Genomic DNA, 18,455 nt, shown 5'->3' on the forward strand with positions numbered 1-18,455 from the left:
GACCTTCTCAAAAAAAAAATAGAGAGTTTTTGATTGAGATAAAAAGTTGGGGGTAAAATATAATATTCCTGGGGTAGATTCTGAGGAGCACCATTCACTTTAAAATAACTCAGAAGCCAAGGAAACAGAAAGTTAGAGAATAAAATTGATCCAAAGACCACAGGGTATTCCTGGGAAAACAACAGAATATCAACAATGACTACAACAATAATCAAACAAAATTAAAATACCACAAAAGAACTGGGATAGGTCTCAAGAGACAGATAAACGCTATTGAAGCTTCTTAGCTTGAAAGAAAAGGAAAAATCAGCTCAGGGTTCAGCCTAGAAGAGAGAGTTTAGAGAAAAGGGAAAGATTTGATGACATCAGGAGATGATCTGAGACCCTGCTGAAAATATCACAGAGGGAACAGAGGCTCATTCATAAAATATTTCCTATACCCAGATTCATCATAAGATTTCTAAAGTTATTCCAATTAGTGATTCGTGCATCTTTAAAAATGCAAATCAAGGAGCCCAAGTGGGAAGAAATATTGGACATTCATACTCTAGTATGAATTATATTTCCTTCAATGTGTTCTTCTCACAGTCTCCTCATCTCCATCCTTTCAGTTACTTAAGTCAAAAGCCCTGGAATCACCCTTTTCTCTCAACCACATTTAATGCATCAGCATATTAGTAAGATTTTCTGTTAAAATGCATAGACTGTAACCACTTTTCATCACCCCCTCTGCTTTACCCAGCCCACTCACCCAAGGTGAGTGATCACCCAAGGTGTGTGATCCTAACCAATGTCTGTGCTTCTGCCTTTGCCTCCTTGAAGCTAATCTTGCTTTCTTAGAGCAGTCAGAAAGATGCAGTTACAATTAAGACCCACATGCCACTTCTTTGCTCAAAACCCTGTGAGAGTCTCCCATCAGTCAGGATAAAAGTTCCAATTCTCTCAGAGCCCTTCAAGAGCTCGTTTACCACATCCCACCCCTTCACTTTACCCTGCTCTGCATTTGCTCCTGCCTCTGGACCTATCTCCTTGCACCTCCCTCTGCCTTAGAATTCTCTTCCTCAGGACCCTGTGTAGATCAATCCCTCCTTTGCCTCAGGCTTTTAATCATATGTCATCCTCCCAAGCTATCTACTTAAGATTTCAACCTGTTACTCTACAATTGTTACTTAACCTATTTCATATACATTTTTCCTCTCATTTATTTTTTATCATCAGTATTTATCAGTTACACATCCTGTACTTATACATTTATCTTGTTTATTATTTCTCTGTCATATAGAAATGTAAATGCCTTGAGGACCAGGATTGGGTTTTTTGTTGCGGTCTTTTTTGTCTGCTAATACATTCTCAACCAGTCCATCATAAAGGAAATCAGTCCTGAATATTCATTGGAAGGACTGATGCTGAAGCTGAAATTCCAATACTTTGGCCATCTGATGCGAAGGACTCATTTGAAAAGACCCTGATGCTGGGAAAGATTGAAGGCAGGAGGAGAAGGGAACAACAGAGGTTGAGATAGCTGGATGGCATCACCGACTCAATGGACATGAGTTTGAGTAAACTCCAGGGGTCAGTGATGGACGGGGAGGCCTGGCGTGCTGGAGGCCATGGGGTCGCAGAGAGTTGGACATGACTGAGCAACTGAACTGAACTGAATACATTCTCAGCACTTAAAACATCTGCTGTATAGCTGGCCCTCAGTAAATAGTTTCTAAAAGTGAATCATTAAACTACCTTAAGTATATGTTTTATTACTTAAAAATCCAGCTGTAGTAGATTTCCTAGGGCCTTGGATATGCCTTTTTGATATCTGTGTGTGTTAGGGATGGGGATTGCTTTGACATAGAAATGTAATTTGGAATTGAGGCATTGGAGCATGGAAAAGTATTAGTGGATCCAGAAATGGAAAATGCAAAATTGGATCTCTGAGTACCTAGAATATATGAAGAAGCTATTCATTAAGTGGATAACATGTGCAGGAGGTAGAAAAAAGGTCAAGGACATTATGAGAAAAAGAAAAAAAAAAACAAAAACAAAAAAGTTAGTAAACAGCATCTCGTCTGTGTTATGCTTTCTACAGATTGCTTCTTCTTCCTTCTTCCAGGTTAGTCAAGATTCTCATTGAGTTCCAATGCTACTAGGACTCCATCAAAACATTGAAGTGAGGGGTAGATGGGTGTTCATAAGTTCTAGGATATTTGTTGAAAAGCAGAGCTCTATTCATCATAGTTCTGCCCTTGCAAACTCCAGCCCTCTGATTGGAAAGACTTCATTCTTGCTTCTCTTACCTGGAGGACACCAGTGGCAGGACGTGAAAAAAGACAAGGGTAATAGCCAAGGACAGCTAGGAGATATGTATGGAGGCAGGATAAATTACCCATGGCTTGTCATCTTTCAAGACACTCTTGAAAAGCCAATTTGCCCTTTTTGCATAATATGCTACAAAAAAGAAAGAATAAACACCCCCAAAATGACAAATACCTATGGGACAAAAGGAAGAAATCACAGATTCACAGATTCACAGAAATCACAAAAGGAAGAAATCACAGGCAGTTTATGGAACTGCCTGATAGAGGACTGTGAACTGAAGGCTGCAACGCATTTATTTGCATTTATCCTCCATATCATCTTATTCAATCCAGCCTCAGAGTTGCACACTAATATTAAAGAAAGAATAATTAAAACAGAGTCTCATCCCAGAACCCTTCTTCTACTAACTTGGATTATCTTAATATGATTTTAGGTGCGTGTGTGTGTGTGTGTGTGTGCACATGCACATGCTTAGTAGTGTCCAACTCTTCTCAACACCATGGACTGTATCTTGCCATGCTCCTCTGTCCATGAAATTTTCCAGGCAAGAATACTGAAATGGGTTGCCATTTCCTCCTCGAGGGGATCTTCCCGACCCAGGGATGGAACCCACATCTCTTGGGTCTGCTACACAATCAGGTGGACTCTGCCAACTGTGCCATCTAGGAAGCCCTTAGGCATGTATGTGATGTTTATTATTCAGACACTACAAATGCAATGTTTGAAGTTAGGGGGAAATGATAAAATATAACTTAGAAAAAATTATCCAAAAACCTGAAAATAGGTAAAAGATGTTAAAGGGGATTTTTCCAATATAGTGCTCCATTTGAATTTCTATCAACATGGTTATTTTACAACTCTGTAAATGCAGGGGTTAATTTGTCATTTTTATTTAGTAGATTCAAGTAATGTCTGTCCAGTGGAACAGATGACCTCTAAGTTTACAGTTTATCTAGTTTTATATCTTATCCCCTGATATATCCCAATGCATACATGTTAAGTCACTTCAGTAGTGTCTGTCTCTTTGCAATCCTATGGACTGTAGTCTGCTAGGCTGCTTTGTCCATGGAATTTTCCAGGCCATTTCCTTCTCCAGGGGATCTTCCCAACCCAGGAATCAAAACTGTGTCTCTTGCATCTCTTGCATCTGCAGGTGAGTTCTTTACCACTAGCACCACCTGGGAAGCCCCTGATTTATCCCAATATCTATTTACAAATATTAAATATATATATATGTATTTATCATTAGCTTCTCATCTGCTCTTTGTAGTCATTTTTATTTTTTTGTGTAGTCATTTTTAACATATTACTGGTTTCCTAATTAACAAGTGGATTGAATAATATCCTTAACTTATTCCTTTTGCCTCCTTATGAAAGTCATATTTTTAACTCTTTCAGAATTATCCTTTACCATTCTGATAATTTTCATGAGCTCTCTTCATTAGCTGTCTGATAATTTTCATTGGATCATTCTATGTTCTGGTGAACTTACCTAATGGAACTTAGTTCATTGGTGGTGGTGGTTCAGTCACTAAAGCGTGTCTGGCTCTTCTGCCACTCTATGGATTGTAGCCTTCCAGCCTTCTCTATTCATGGGGTTCCCCAGGCAAGAATACTGTTCATTGGTAAATAATCTTACTTGCTTACTTCAAAGCTGGTACATCACATTGATCTTTTGCCTTTCCTGTTTTGTATAATCACATCACCCCTACCTCCCATCCAAGATATTGCATGGCTTATTCTTACTTTTTCATAGGTCCCAATCCATTCTTGGCATTCATACCTTGGTAACAAGTAATTTGTCAAAGTTAACTTTGCTAAAACTACTTAATTAGGCATTACACATTAGAAAAATAAATATTTAATGGGTCAAATTTCTTTTTATCTATCCTTATCACTCTGCAGATAGCCAAAATATAGTACGAGGCTTTACAACACACTGAGTTCAACAGTAAAAAAAATATTCTTAATATCTCAATGAAGGGTTAAATTAAATAAAAAATAATGGCACTCATAAGTCATAGCATCATTAAAAGTTATGCTACAAAAAGTTTTGTAATAAATAAACTGAAATAGAACATAGACAGTGGATTTTTTTTTTAACAATTGTTCTTTTTGCTACTATAATATGATACTTTCCAGGAATGACAGCAAGCTTCTGAACAGTCATAGACTTCATCTCTTCTTAAGGAAATCTTTTCTTCTAGCTATGGTCAAATGTTTCTTCATTAGTCATATGTCCATTAAAAGGGAACAATAATAAAAGCAAAAAGAAGCATTTCGAAAGATTATTTTGTATGATTAGAATATTCTATAATTTGGTATTATTTCTTATTCATCCTTTCATGCAACCTTATTGTTATTTTTAGTAATTTTATTCTAAAAGATAGATGAAATACTGACATTAAAGGAAATTAAATAAATGAAATGAGAAAAATTGGTAATGTTGCATAATAGAGTTTAAGAATGTCATTTCTTCCACTCACTGACTGAATAAAATATCACTGTGGGCTGACATAATTTGGAAAATTGTTATTCTCCACTGTCATTGGTAAATAATAGAAAATATAGAGTCAAAGGGGAAGGAAATAAAATGACACAAACTTCTGCTCTTAGTGAGATTTCCTGTAATATGGTATTTACTTTAAAAAAGTAAAATCCTGTTCTTCTGAAATGATAAATTTTCTGTGAAAATTTCTGATAAACACCAAAAATTAAGCTTAATCATTTAGCTCCCTATTCATGTCCCAGTGGTCAACCCTCAAATTTAAATTTATGATGTTTTCCTTAAAAATAAAATTAGTCTGTGCCAGCTCAACCATCACGGATTCAGATGCCTTTAAATATTAGCAAATATAAGCTAATTTTTTTTTTAAAATTGAGGTCAGATTTGGTTGGCCCAAGGTCACACTAATATGTTGCTTATCGTCTACAAGTGACATTTGCTGAATATTACCTTAGGCTACATTTTTAGCATTCCCTCTGGCATGCTGAGATTAGATGTGACATTTCCTGGCCAGAATAAAACACAAGGTCGATTCTAAAGAATATAATACTATATTATTTCCATGCAACTTTGCATTTGCTTATCTATAGTACACAGGCAGTTCGTTTTAAAGCATGGGACTTATGAACCACTGCTAGGCACATGCTAAATCCTTCTCCTTACACGATGTCTCCCCACACTGTCCCAGCATGTATGACTATCTCCTGAGCCCTTTGCAGAGTCCCTGAGAAAATAACTGCAGTGGAGTTCAGAACGTTCCAGCTCCTACTATAAGAGGGTAAGGGAGTTTATCCTCGCATTGCCTGGGGAGATGACAGTTTCGTCAGGAAGGAAATTTCCCACTGAGATAATGTTATACAAGATGATTGGCATATGTAAATCTATGAAGGTGAAAGTGAAGTGAAGTCGCTCAGTCGTGTCGGACTCTTTGCGACCCCATGGACTGTAGCCTACCAGGATCCTCGGTCCATGGGATTATCCAGGCAAGAATACTGGAGTGGGTTGCCATTTCCTTCTCCAGGAGATCTTCCTGACTATCATGAGCTAAATAAAAATTTGTAGAACACCAAAGAAATATCAATTATTTACAAAAGTACTTAGGAAAGACAACCCATTAGTAAGTTTGTAACTGGAAAAACAATTTGGAAATGTCATGAATTTGGTTTAATGTTTTATTTTTCTTCCTAAAGCCTTAAAAGGAAAAAGTCATCATAATAATAAAAACCCACCATTGGTCCAGCTTTGCTCTCATAATCACTCTGTTGCATTCACTTACCCTGACTAGAGTCAATTATTAAACGAAAATATGAATGTATACTTGAATTTTGCTCTCTGAAATACAAGGTTTGCAAAATTCAAGCATTTTTTCCCTCAACCAAACGTCTGTATACTTACTAGTTTAAAAAATTGTAAAAATAGATAGTAATCTCCAATACAAAGAAAACTGTCCATTTAAAAATTAAAATATGATCATAATTAATTTTCTTGGTTAGCTATTGATACTGAGCTACATGGCACAATAAAATATATTAAATATGTAGTTATGAGTTTATTTTGAACTAGGTCTTATCTAGAAAGGTACACCTAGAGATGGGTTTACAATCCTGATTACAGGATTGTATTTATCAGTAATTCAGATTATCTAAAAACTTATCTGAAAATAATACTCTTTCTTGATTTACATATTATCTACAAGCAACAGATACTATAACAAGAGGCCAATAAGTACCCATTTCCTTCTGTATGCAGCTCTCTGGGTTGGGATCTAGGAAATGTTACTCTGTATTGAAGGTGCCTGAACTATTCTACTTCAACCCTCTATATTAAATAAAGTGACTGTCAATATCCTAGTTGAAGCTACAGAGCACAGATAGCTCTTTATATCTATAAGGAATGCAATGAGCCATCCAAGCTAACTCAGCAGAGAGAACATTTACTAACAAAATGATCGTAGAGACCCATTGACTTGATGGATGTCTGGGACTGTGTAGGTAAGAGGTACCCATGATAAAAGTGGGAGCAGATTTGAAGTCTTTAACAGGCTCCTTTTAGCCATCCTAGCATGGTTTATTAGCGTGACACAGGCTCCCTGTTTTCTCTCTCTTTGATGATACTGTTCTATGAACCAATGAATGTTTTCATTTGGAAAATAAGAAAGCATTAACATGTTATCTGGACTGTGGTTTCTTTAGTGATACCAAGGGAATAAATATGTTAATTCTGTGCTTTGAGGAATGCATTGGGCAAGGGTCATTACTTCATTGATCTCATTGAACACCAAGTCCAGGTGAGAAAAAGTTAATATTATACACCTTGGACTATTTCATTATGTAAAAGTTTGACTTAGAAAATGGAGAATTTCAGGGATACTTGGATATACTTTTAGATGATGACTTTCAGATTACATTCTCACAAGTCACATTTAATGTTTAACTCATCATTTGTTAATTAGGATAACCTGAAGCAATTGACCTCAAACTACTGCTTGACTCTTCAGAAAAGAGGCAATCACTATGAAAAACTACCACATAAATCTTGAAATTGTCACAGGTCTTACACTAATAATTCTTTTTGATATAAAAAACAATCTTCTTCACATACAAGGAAATGTACAAAAACACATTCCTCGAGGAAATAGTGTTTTCTTGGCACATCAGGCCTTTTACAGCAGGAGTTAAATAACAGCAGAAGTGCCAACTGGAAAGAGGTTTCCCTGGCTTTAAAACTGGAACAAAACAACTCTCAACATTTGCAAAACATTCCTTTATTATTAGAAATAAATTATTTGTATAAAAAATCGCATGCGTCAACCATTGCATTTATTTTTAGCACAACCCAGGGCTTCAATCCAGTCAGCCATTACAAGAAACGGACTCTTTGTCTTATACAAGTTGAACAATGTGGGACAGGAACGGGAGTTCTCACAATCACAGAAAAATACAAGAATAACATCAGACAAGGTTTATTTCATATTTCAACAGCATTTGTTTTTGTTTTTGTTTTTGTTTCACAAGCTAACATTAGTTTCCTTTTTGTGATTTTTTTTTAACTGCTCATGAATAAGCAATACTTTAGCTTGACACTCATTGGTTGCATTGTATAAAACGGGTTTCTTCACTCCCTATTATTAATACTTTTGGCTTGTGGCTACTTTTTGTTCCTTACAAGATTGACTATTGATTTGATTGATTGTAGTCTACAGAGATCTCCAGGAGTGAGTGTTGGTGGTGTCACGTTCATTGTTTAAGATCGCATACCACATTTCTTCATATTGTATCATTTCCCTGTTTCAGATTGAGTGATTGCTGTAGCTGATATATGTCGTCTTGGTGGAGGAAGCTGTTAAGACAAATTAAGACAAATTATAGTACAGGATAATATATCAGTTTGTTAAAATGATCTTAAAATTCAAATCTTAAAGTGACTTCTTATGGTATGTGGTCTTTACAACATGTTATTTTAAACCACGTGTTAGGAATTCAGCAGCTGTAGAAATAAGCAGAATTTTTGATCTGTGAAACCACTAGTCTCATTTATAATAAACACATTTAGCAGAAAATTAAAAATATGAACACCTTGGTGTTTAATAAAGTTAGGTGAAATTCTATTTAATGTGTGTTTTGATTAACAGATTTACAGTGTAAAAAAATGAAAGAACAGATCAATTCTATATCCTGCAAAATAAAAAAAGACTTTTTTTTTATAATCCACATTAAAGACATCAATTTTTCGAGCCTGCTTAATGACCAAAAAAGGGTCAGTCATTATAATTAGTCATGCTTTAAGAGTGAATATATCTTTTATTTAAATATAATACTTTTAAACTCTAAAAGTGAATGCATTAAAATGTATTGCCAACACATATTTATGGTCTGGTTTCATGGAGAAGGAAACGGCAACCCACTCTAGTACTCTTGCCTGGAAAATCCCATGGACAGAGGAGCATGGTAGGTTACAGTCCAAGGGGTCGCAAAGAGTCTGACACGACTGAGCGACTTCACTTTCACTTCATCAAAAGGATACAAATGGAGATTTTTTAAAAAATAAAGACTTGAAGAAGCAAATGAATATTTAATTTTTCTGGTACCAGCTTACTTTGAAATAAAACCCATTATTGTAAGATTATTAAATAGGTATGAACAAGAAAATATTCTAAGTCAAATTGATATTCACAATTAAATTTCCAGAAATACAAGTCTAAATCCAGATAATTCCTTTGTGTTTTTGAAAGCTGTGATGGAATAAATCTCTGTTCTAAAATTCAAATGTGATGTTCTACTTTTCAGTGGAACTCTGGAATGAATAAGAAAAAAGAAGAAAAAATGCTAAGCGTATATGTTTCACTTTGTTGTTTAGTCACTAAGTTGTGTCTGATTCTTTAGTGACCCCCATGGATTGTAGCCCACCAGGCTTCTCTGTCCGTGGGATTTCCCAGGCAAAAATACTGGAGTAGGTTGCCATTTCCTTCTCCAGGGGATCTTCCTAACTCAGGGATCGAACCCTCATCTCTTGAATTGGCAGGCAAATTCCTTACCATGGAGCCCCCAAGGAAGCCTATGTATTTCACTACATAAATCCAATTCACAGTGAAACAGATTTTTTTTTTTTAGAGAATGATTTTCTTTTGAACACTGAATAAGAAAATTGTAAAGTTCCTTCCTCTGAAATAATGAGTGATTAGACTAGGTCCATTTTAATGTACATGAACTCTGGTAATTGACCAGATAATTTTTTATCAGAACCAGCATTACCTAAAGACCATAATCAGTAAAATTAAAGCAAGTAGCCCAGGATGTGCCAGTTGTAGATGCTTTTGCTATTTTTATTTCATTGACTATTATGAGCTTCATGCCAAAAACAGGTGGGACACATCTGCATATCTTTCTATATCGCTCACATTAGGTTATTACTGACCTGCAATTGAAAGGAAATAGATCTTAGACTTAGTTTTAAATTGCATCCTCTTTACAAAATGAGTGCAAAAACATCACTAAACCAGGTTACAGGGCCTCAGTGTCATCATTGATACACAATCCATAACATTGAGTTTTTGAGAGGACAGAGGCAGGGGAGATTTGTGGGGGAACAGCAGTTTTCTTAGAGAATCAATATGGAATGTTTTCTTTCTATTTACCCTTCTAAAAGCTAGGGTGTCTGCTCCATTTGGTTTGGTGTATAATGGGACAGTGATTTTTATGGTCTTTATTTCATTGTTAATTTTTTTCTTTCTTATTTGTATAATGCTATCATATGCCTCTAAATATTTTCTAAGAAAATAAAATCTATACTTCAGCTATGCTTTTGAAAGACTTTCACATGGTCTTTGTTGACAAGATGAAGAAAAATTATGAGTTAAAAAAACGGCCCTGAAAGAAAAATACTCAACTTTTCGCCATATTCAGTATATTTAATAACTAAATATGTAAGAAATATTTATCAGATTTGAAGATAGCTAGAAAGAAAAATTATGGAGGTAACAGAAAAACAATAGCCAAAAGACCTTGATGAAGATGATATTCAGATGTTACTCTTCAAGGATCATTCCAACTTTAAGACTCTAAACCTCTTTAGAAATTCATGTTTTATTTTTGTGCTCTTAGAAGTGACCTCCAGAAAAAGATGGTAGAATTCTACTGAGAACTAAGACTATAATTTACAAAAGGAATCATAATTTTTTTGATTAGAAAAGGGATGTAAGACTCTGAACACTTCTGAATTTTAAGTCTTATCTTTTCTATTATTCAGAGACCAATCTAGATTTTGTGGGCCAGACCACTAGGTAAAATGATAGTGCACACAATAAAGCAAGGCATGTGAATGTTTTTTGCAAGTCAATGCATATAAGGGCTTCCTAGGTGGCAGTAGTTGTAAAGAACCCGCCTGCCAATGCAGGAGATGCAGGCTTGATCGATCTCTGGATCTGGAAGATCCCCTGGAGAAGGAAATGGCAACCCACTCCAGTATTCTTGTCTGGGAAATCTCCTGAACAGAGGAGGCTTGCAAGCTACAGTTCATGGGATTGTTACATGTTGGACATGACTGAAGTGACTTAGCATATAGGCACGTACACACGCAGTGCATATAAAGGTTACGTTAGGACTTCCTTGGAAGTCTAGTGGTTAAGACTCTGAGCTCCCAGTGCAGGGTGCACGAGTTCCATCCCTGGTCAGGGAACTGAGTCCCACACAGGGATTTGGCACTGCATGGCAAAAAAAAAAAAAAAAATTCTGCTTATAGTTTATTAAATGTGTAATAATAGTGTGTCTAAAAATATAATGCACATACCTTAATTAGACAAAAATATTTCTAAAAAATACTAACCATCATCCAACAATGCAAGTTTGCCACAAATGCTCAGTTTTTTGGAAAAAAAAAAAAAGATGCAGTATTTGGGAAACACAATTGAGTGAAGCTCAATAGAAGGAGGTATGTCTACAGATTTTCTTGGCAGCAGTGGTGCTTTTGCCTTCATCCCAGAAGTGTTATAGAACATAAAGGATTCAGAGATATACATATGACCTAATGTAATACTTCTGATGATGAATATGCTTTGTGAATATCAGGTTTGAATGCAGCAACAATGTATTTCCTGTGCACACACACTGGGTTTATAAGCCAGAGAAAGTGGGTCTACCTCCAACAGCAGCTGTTCTCATGAATTATGCATGAACAGAGCTTAAGGACTACCATGTTACAGCATTTGTTAATTGGGTACCATTGATAAAATTCATATATATCAACTTTGTTCCTAACTTTCTTTTTAGGAGAAGTTTTATGAAACAACACTTGACCTTTTTACGTGTGAAATGTAGTATTCTGCAAATTCAATCATTAACATGGACTTGTTTGGTGTACCTTCCAGGTTCACATTCCTTTTATTTATTCTGCATACCTTTAGAAGCTTTAAAACCTTACATGTATGATCAGAATTTCAGGCATTAACAAGTCATCTTTAAGATGAAATGGCTTAAGTATGAGGGACTTGTAGAGATCTATCACTTTAAAGAAAAAATATTGCATGTATATCATAAATACAAAGCTAATTAAAAAAAATTCCAACTGTAAAACAGTAGCCATAATTATCAAAATCCTTCACACATTAAAAATAGAGATGCTAAAACAATAGTTTTTGAATTTTGTCTTCTCTTTTCTATGACCCCCTGGCCAATTTATATTTTCAAGACAGCAATGATACATCTACCTTTTTACAGTGATTTATAGTTTACAAAACGCTATACTGTATGTCATTGTCATGTCATGGCAGTGAGGGTGATTTATCAAAAGTCTGATAGCAGAAAGTATGAGAGTGCAACAACATGGACACAGTCCCAGTGGATTAACCAGCCTGGGACTGATTGAAAATAGGCTCCCTCAGTTTTGCAAGGAGATATTTCAAATCCAAGGAGGTACAATAGTAGTTACAGAGAATTTAATGGCCAAAATTTTTCCAGTTTTCAATTAAACTCCCAAAGACATAAAATGTTCTCATAGAAGAAAAATATTGCATTTAAGCTCTTCAAGTTTTTGGTAGTTTTACAGAGTTTGTGATTTTGGAAGACTTTTGACTCCATTCCAACCACTGGTACATGTGGCAGAGGGGATAGGCATCCATGGGGTCCATGGTCGCTAGGTGTCTAAGTAAGCAAAGGTTAATAGTGGTTAAAGGGAGTAGGATGGAAGAAGGATGTGTGAAGATTTCCTACACTCTTGAATGCCTGAACTGTAATCACTTTATCTGAGCATAATTTATTCAACCTTAAACCACTCCGGTAAAAGATGAAAACTACAAAGTACAGTTTAACCTTCTCTGAGGTCATAATTGACTTTATCTTGATTCACCTTAGCTTTCTTTCACCTTCCAAAAGTGAGCATTCGACTCCTCCAGAATATTATAGGATTACCCACCAGAGAGGCTCCACTTTTGTAATCTTTCATTCTTATTTCAGAAGAAATAGGGAATGTACCCATGCTATGAAATTTCCATTTCAGCATCAATAGACAATAATAGAAAGAAAACAAAATGTGTTAGACTTATTTCTATGACATGGGATTAGTCTTTATCAACACCAGAAATTTTCCCTTCAGGGAACCAATTTATTTTTTAAAAGGGTGGAAAAAGTTGATTATTTTTTTCCTTACTACGTACCAGAGGTAAATCCAGGATAACTGATATTTACTTCACTGTATATTTGTTTCCATTTGCAACCATATTATATAAAGTTCTTTGGATTGCTATTAAAAACCAAGTGCATCTATAGACTCTGGTGAGTCATACTGAGATGTGCCAGTGTTCAAACTGTATCACTGGTCAACAGTAGTTTATTGACATCCTACAATAGGTATTAACTTCCTGCACTGATGCTTTCAAGGCAGGAAAGCACATCAAGTTCTGCCCTCAAGTCACAAGCATTCTACTCTGATAGAATGCCTTTGAGAGTAGTTTTAGTACACCCTCTGCTAAATGCCCAAATAGCTCCACTATTAGTCAATTCCCTACCTATAATCACAGGTGGTTTTAACAATTTGATACCAAACCAATCCTTATTGTGCCTTCTCTTGTACTTATTTAAGGGTTCACATTTGTAGAAGAGTGAATAGATATATAGATAAATTTGATATTCAAGAACTGAAGGTCATCTTCCTAGAGGATCTGGCCAATCATTCCAAGAAGTCTGATAGTAATTGAAGCCAGTAAGTTCAATTAATACATGCTTATTTACTAAGGATAGTTCTGCATATAAGACATTAAAGTAGACAGTGTTGTAGATTAAGTTGTTATAATAATTGAGTCAGCTAAAATCAACCCAGTCATCCCTGTATTTCATGTCAAATGTAGAGAGAATAGGAGATATAGCCTCCTGGAGAAATCTGAGAGAGAATGTGTGTGTGTGTGTGTGTGTGTGTGTGTGTGTGTGTGTGTGTGTGTGTACACTCTCACTGTATTCAACTTTTTGGTATTTGCAATACATACTTGCAATTTGCTGTTCTTCAATAGATACCAAGATGGACTTGAATAGTTCAGTTAAACTCTACTGGATTAGTTTGGTAATAATGTTTTATTATGTGCTTCTTCAGGGATGAATATAGAGAAGAGGAAGATAGGTGAGGAAAGGATAAGTGGAGTGGTGGTTGTAGCAAGAGTCCTATTTTCAGGGTCATGAGGCTTTCAGAGAAGAACTCTATCTGAATATATCTTAAGAATTAGAGAGATCAATGAAAGTCAGAGAAGGGGATTACTTTGGGGAAACAAATATAAACTATGACTTAACCTAACATGTTGGCCAACAAGTTTTCTCATTTCCCTAAATACCTAAATAGCATATTGTCTACTTGTATAAGGGGCTCCCTTGATGGCTCAGTGGGTCAAGAACCTGCCTGGAAAGCAGGAGACACAGGTTTGACCCCTAGGTTGGGAAGATCTCCTGGAGGAGGGCATGGCAACCCACTCCAGTACTCTTGCCTAGAGAATCCCATGGACAGAGGAGCCTGGCAGGCCACAGTCCATGGGGTCACAAATAGTTGAAAACAACTGAAGCAACTTAGCACACACACATGTTATTTGTGTAAGATCTTTGGTAACATGCTCCATAAATACTAGTTAATTGCTAATTCTATGAATAGAAACCCATATTGAACTATCAACATTTGGAGAGTGAACATGAAAGGATAATTTTATAAATGGAGCCTAGTTCCAAGCTTCAAGCTCTTTGACGCTTCACAAGAGAGACTTGAGCGTCATCCTTTGTGAAAGAGAATTTGTGTCTGTGTTCATGTTCTGGAGAGGAGCCACTTGCATTGAAATCCTTTGGTTCTAACCAAACAGTTCTAACTACTGTGATGGTCTCATGGTGTGTGGATACCACCATGCCCCTGGAACCATGTTGTACAGTCCCCAAGACCAGTAGAAGAATGTTCAACGTACATCTATCAGGAAGTGCTCCCGCTCTTGACCATCGGAAAGTCTACGGATGACTTACTGTTGGTTTCAAGACTCTCACAGAGTTCACTTTTCACCTCGCCGTTTGGTCTGTCATTGCCTTTTTGGATCAGTTTGCTTTGCATGGTGGCAGCGGTCACCACAGCCTTGAAGCTCCTCTTGCGTTTTTGAACGTTCTGCTCTGGATGAAAAATTATAATATAAACCTTGGGCATATACAGCATGCCCAGAGACACCGAAGCACTTAAACTCATGGAGACAGTGAGTGTTGTTGTCTGGATGTACATCTGAGGAAGGAAAAGAGAAAAAATGGAATCAATGTTGGTAAGCCTGATCTAAGAGACAGCAAATAACATGGCCATTTTCTGAAATTATCCCAGCTTCTCTTCTAAAAGATCCTTATTAAAATTAATTAATTAATACCCTTACTTATAGTCAAACATTACTTTATCCCCACCTGCAGATGTGGATAAAGTTGTATTATTGATAAAGCCCAATTCCTTAAAACAGACCAAAAAACAAGTAGGCTGATGGAGCTTAATTTCCTGCTTAGATTGTAATTAACCATATATAAGGAAAGGAACAAAACTAGTCTAGCAAAAGACTAACACTTTATGTCACACAAACCTTCTTCAGGGGGGTATCCCAGGGTCAAACGTTATCCTTTAAACAATAAACTTAACCTAGAAGGTAAATTATATACAGTAGAAATAGAGTGGGAGTGAAATAGTCCATAACATCACTATTTCACACCATTGCTTGAATAATACTAGTGTTTGCATCTACACATAATGACTTAAGTTGAGCTTCCAAACCTGATAAATCACAAGCATGCCATAAGGACTTGATTTTTCTAACAGCCTCTCCCACCCAAGGATAATTCTGAGGAGGTTCTAGATGACAGCATCAGATCAAAATAAATGTGGGTGCTTTTAGAAAATAATGAAAGACTTCCTTCTTTCAGGATTGAAATATGCCCTTTGGGGATGGGTCTTGACATCTGCATTTTGAGAATTCTCCCTCTGTGTTCATTTTTTATCCTTATTTCACTGAAATTGACTGCTCTGGTGCTTACAAAAAGAAGGCCCTCTGGAAGATTTTTCTTTCTGCAATCTAGAGGTTAATGAGCTGAAAAAGTCAAGCATAAAATCATTGCTTTTGGCTTTTTCATTTTGTTATGAAAACAGACATGATAGTATTTTAATCTTTTCTCTTCCCCAGTATTATTGCGGTATAATCAAAACACAGAAATTCTATATATTTAAGTATAGAACTTAATATTTTGCTGAACATATTGTGAAACCATCTCAATCAAGTTAATTAATGCATCCATCACAGTTACCGTTTTCTTTCTTTCATTCATTTTTTTTTTTTTTAATTTGGCTGCATCAGTTCTTAGTTGCAGCTCTGAGGCTCTTCACTGCGGTACATGGCTATGGTTGCCAACAACATGTGGGATATTAGTTCCATAACCAGGAATCAAACCCATATCCCCTGCATTGAAAGTCAGAGTCTTAACCAGTGGATCACCAGGGAAGTCTCTTATTCATTCTTTTTATTTTATTTTACTTTCTGGTGAGAATGTTTAAGCAAATTTCTTAGCAAATTTCATGTGTATGCAGTTCAGTAATTTTACTATAGTCACATATTCATCTTGCATAACTGGAAGTTCATACGTTTTGAACAGTATCTCCCCAGTTTCCCTTCCCCCTGCCCTTGGTAACCACTGTTCTGCTCTCTGCTTCTATGAGTCTGCCTATTTAAAATATTTTTAAAATATTTAAAATATTTAGGCTATTTTAGAGCCAACTCATTGGAAAAGACCCTGATGCTGGGAAAGATTGAGGGCAGGAGGAAAAGGGGGCAACAGAGGATGAGATGGTTGGATGGCATCATTGACTCAGTGGACATGAGTTTGAGCAAACTCAGGGAGATGGTGAAGGACAGAGAAACCTGGTGTGCTGCAGTCCATGGGGTTGCCAAGAATTGGACACAACTGAGCGAATGAACAACAATTTTAGGTTCCACATGTAAGTGAAATCATGCGGCATTTGTCTTTCAGTATCTGGGTAATTTCCCTTAGTATAATGTCCTCCAGGTTCATCCATGTTGCCACAAATGTCAAGATTTCCTTTTGTTTTTTTTAAGAGTCAGTAATATTCTATCATATGAATATATCACATCTTTAAAAATAAAAACCTTGATTAACTAACATTTTTCATTTCCTGAGCTCAAAAGATAATTTTTCCCAAGTAAGTTGGAATACTGAGGCTACAAAGTAGCCATGTTTTACGATTATGAAAAGATCCCTTTATCATCTACATGGTCTTCATTAATATCTGTTCACACATAATGATACCACTGAAAACATAAAGTTGTCAGATTGCATCTGGTAATCCCCAGGACCCAAACAAATCGTGTCCTTTTTAATAAAGGCTCAAAATACATATACCTTCAAGGATAAATACTTGAATCAGCCTATGGCTGCCTTTTTCTAGGGGAGATTGTTTCTATTAACAGATGACAAAGCCTTGAGATAAGACACTGTCCAACATGTGAAGAGAACTTCAGGCACCACTAAAGAGGCTGTCCTTGTCTGAGAAATCATATCCCATGGATTACCGAGTTTACTGTTCAGTTTATCTATCACTAAGGCTGCTCTTTGCTTAAAACCCTATCATGAGTGTGGGAACACCCATCATGTAGGGATATTTAGGATTGGCTTGTTTCAAAGTTCACCTCCTCCAGGAAGTCTTCCATGATAAATCTTATCTTAATTATATTGTCCTTATTTTACTTCTAAGCACTAATGCATTGAAAAATAAAAACACAGGAGCACTTGCTAACGTGTAACTATGTAATTATAGTCATTTATGTAAACTTTGCAATATTCATATAAAATATACAACTAGAGTATAAACTTCCTTAGGATCTGTAATCCACATTTTTCCTTACATATCTCTAAAAATTACGTAAAAATTACTTAGATACCACTCATAATACAGAAATTACATAATAATTACACAATAATTATGTAATATAATAAGAAATTACATAATAATTATATACATAATGTAATTACAATAATAATTACTTGGAGAAGGAAATGGCAAGCCACTCCAGTATTCTTGCCTAGAGAATCCCATGGACAGAGGAGCCTAGTGGGCCACAGTCCAAGGGGTCACAAAGAGTCAAGACATGACTTAGCAACTAAACAACAATAATTACTTAGATACGACCCATTATTTTCAAGTATATGAAAATCTTCAAGAATCCCTTGATTTATAAAAATAATATAAAATATGTTTTCTATAACTTTCCACTCTGTCAAATGGACATCGGGATTGATGACATTTTAAGTGAGAAACACAAAATAATGAGATGTGAATCCAGATTATATAGGTTGGGCTATATGTGCATGTGCATGCTAAGTCACTTCAGTCCTGTCCTACTCCTTGTGACCCCAACAGACTGTAGCCCAGCAGGCTCCTCTGTCAGTGGGATTCTACAGGCAAGAATACTGGAGTGGGTGACCAGCCTCAATAGAGGCATCATGAAAATACATCCCTCAGCAAAGTGATAAATTACTACATGTCATGACCTCTCAGGCTCAGTTTGGTTCAGTCGCTCATTCGTGTCTGACTCTTTGCAACCCCATGGACAGCAGCACAGAAGGCTTCCCTGTCTATCACTAACTCC

At 36.2% G+C, this 18,455-nt stretch overlaps 1 protein-coding gene across 4 annotated transcripts in view; it reads right to left on the bottom strand.

Annotated features, from left to right (window-relative positions):
* Nucleotides 1-7,563: 7,563 nt before the first annotated feature.
* GRM8 (glutamate metabotropic receptor 8) overlaps nt 7,564-18,455 on the bottom strand; it is an 850,596-nt gene continuing 839,704 nt past the window's right edge. For 3 of the 4 annotated variants that reach the window (XM_043463632.1, XM_043463634.1, XM_043463636.1), the window contains exons 10-11: nt 14,797-15,043; nt 7,564-8,158 (exon numbers count right to left, since the gene is read on the bottom strand). In XM_043463632.1, the coding sequence (XP_043319567.1) occupies nt 8,109-8,158; nt 14,797-15,043 (297 nt within the window). In that variant the 3' untranslated portion in view covers nt 7,564-8,108. Of the gene's footprint in view, nt 8,159-14,741; nt 15,044-18,455 lie in introns of all 4 variants that reach the window. The other variant, XM_043463633.1, reaches the window with a different exon arrangement.

This window comes from Cervus canadensis, chromosome 3, assembly GCF_019320065.1.
Source record: "Cervus canadensis isolate Bull #8, Minnesota chromosome 3, ASM1932006v1, whole genome shotgun sequence".
Lineage (NCBI taxonomy): Eukaryota > Metazoa > Chordata > Mammalia > Artiodactyla > Cervidae > Cervus > Cervus canadensis.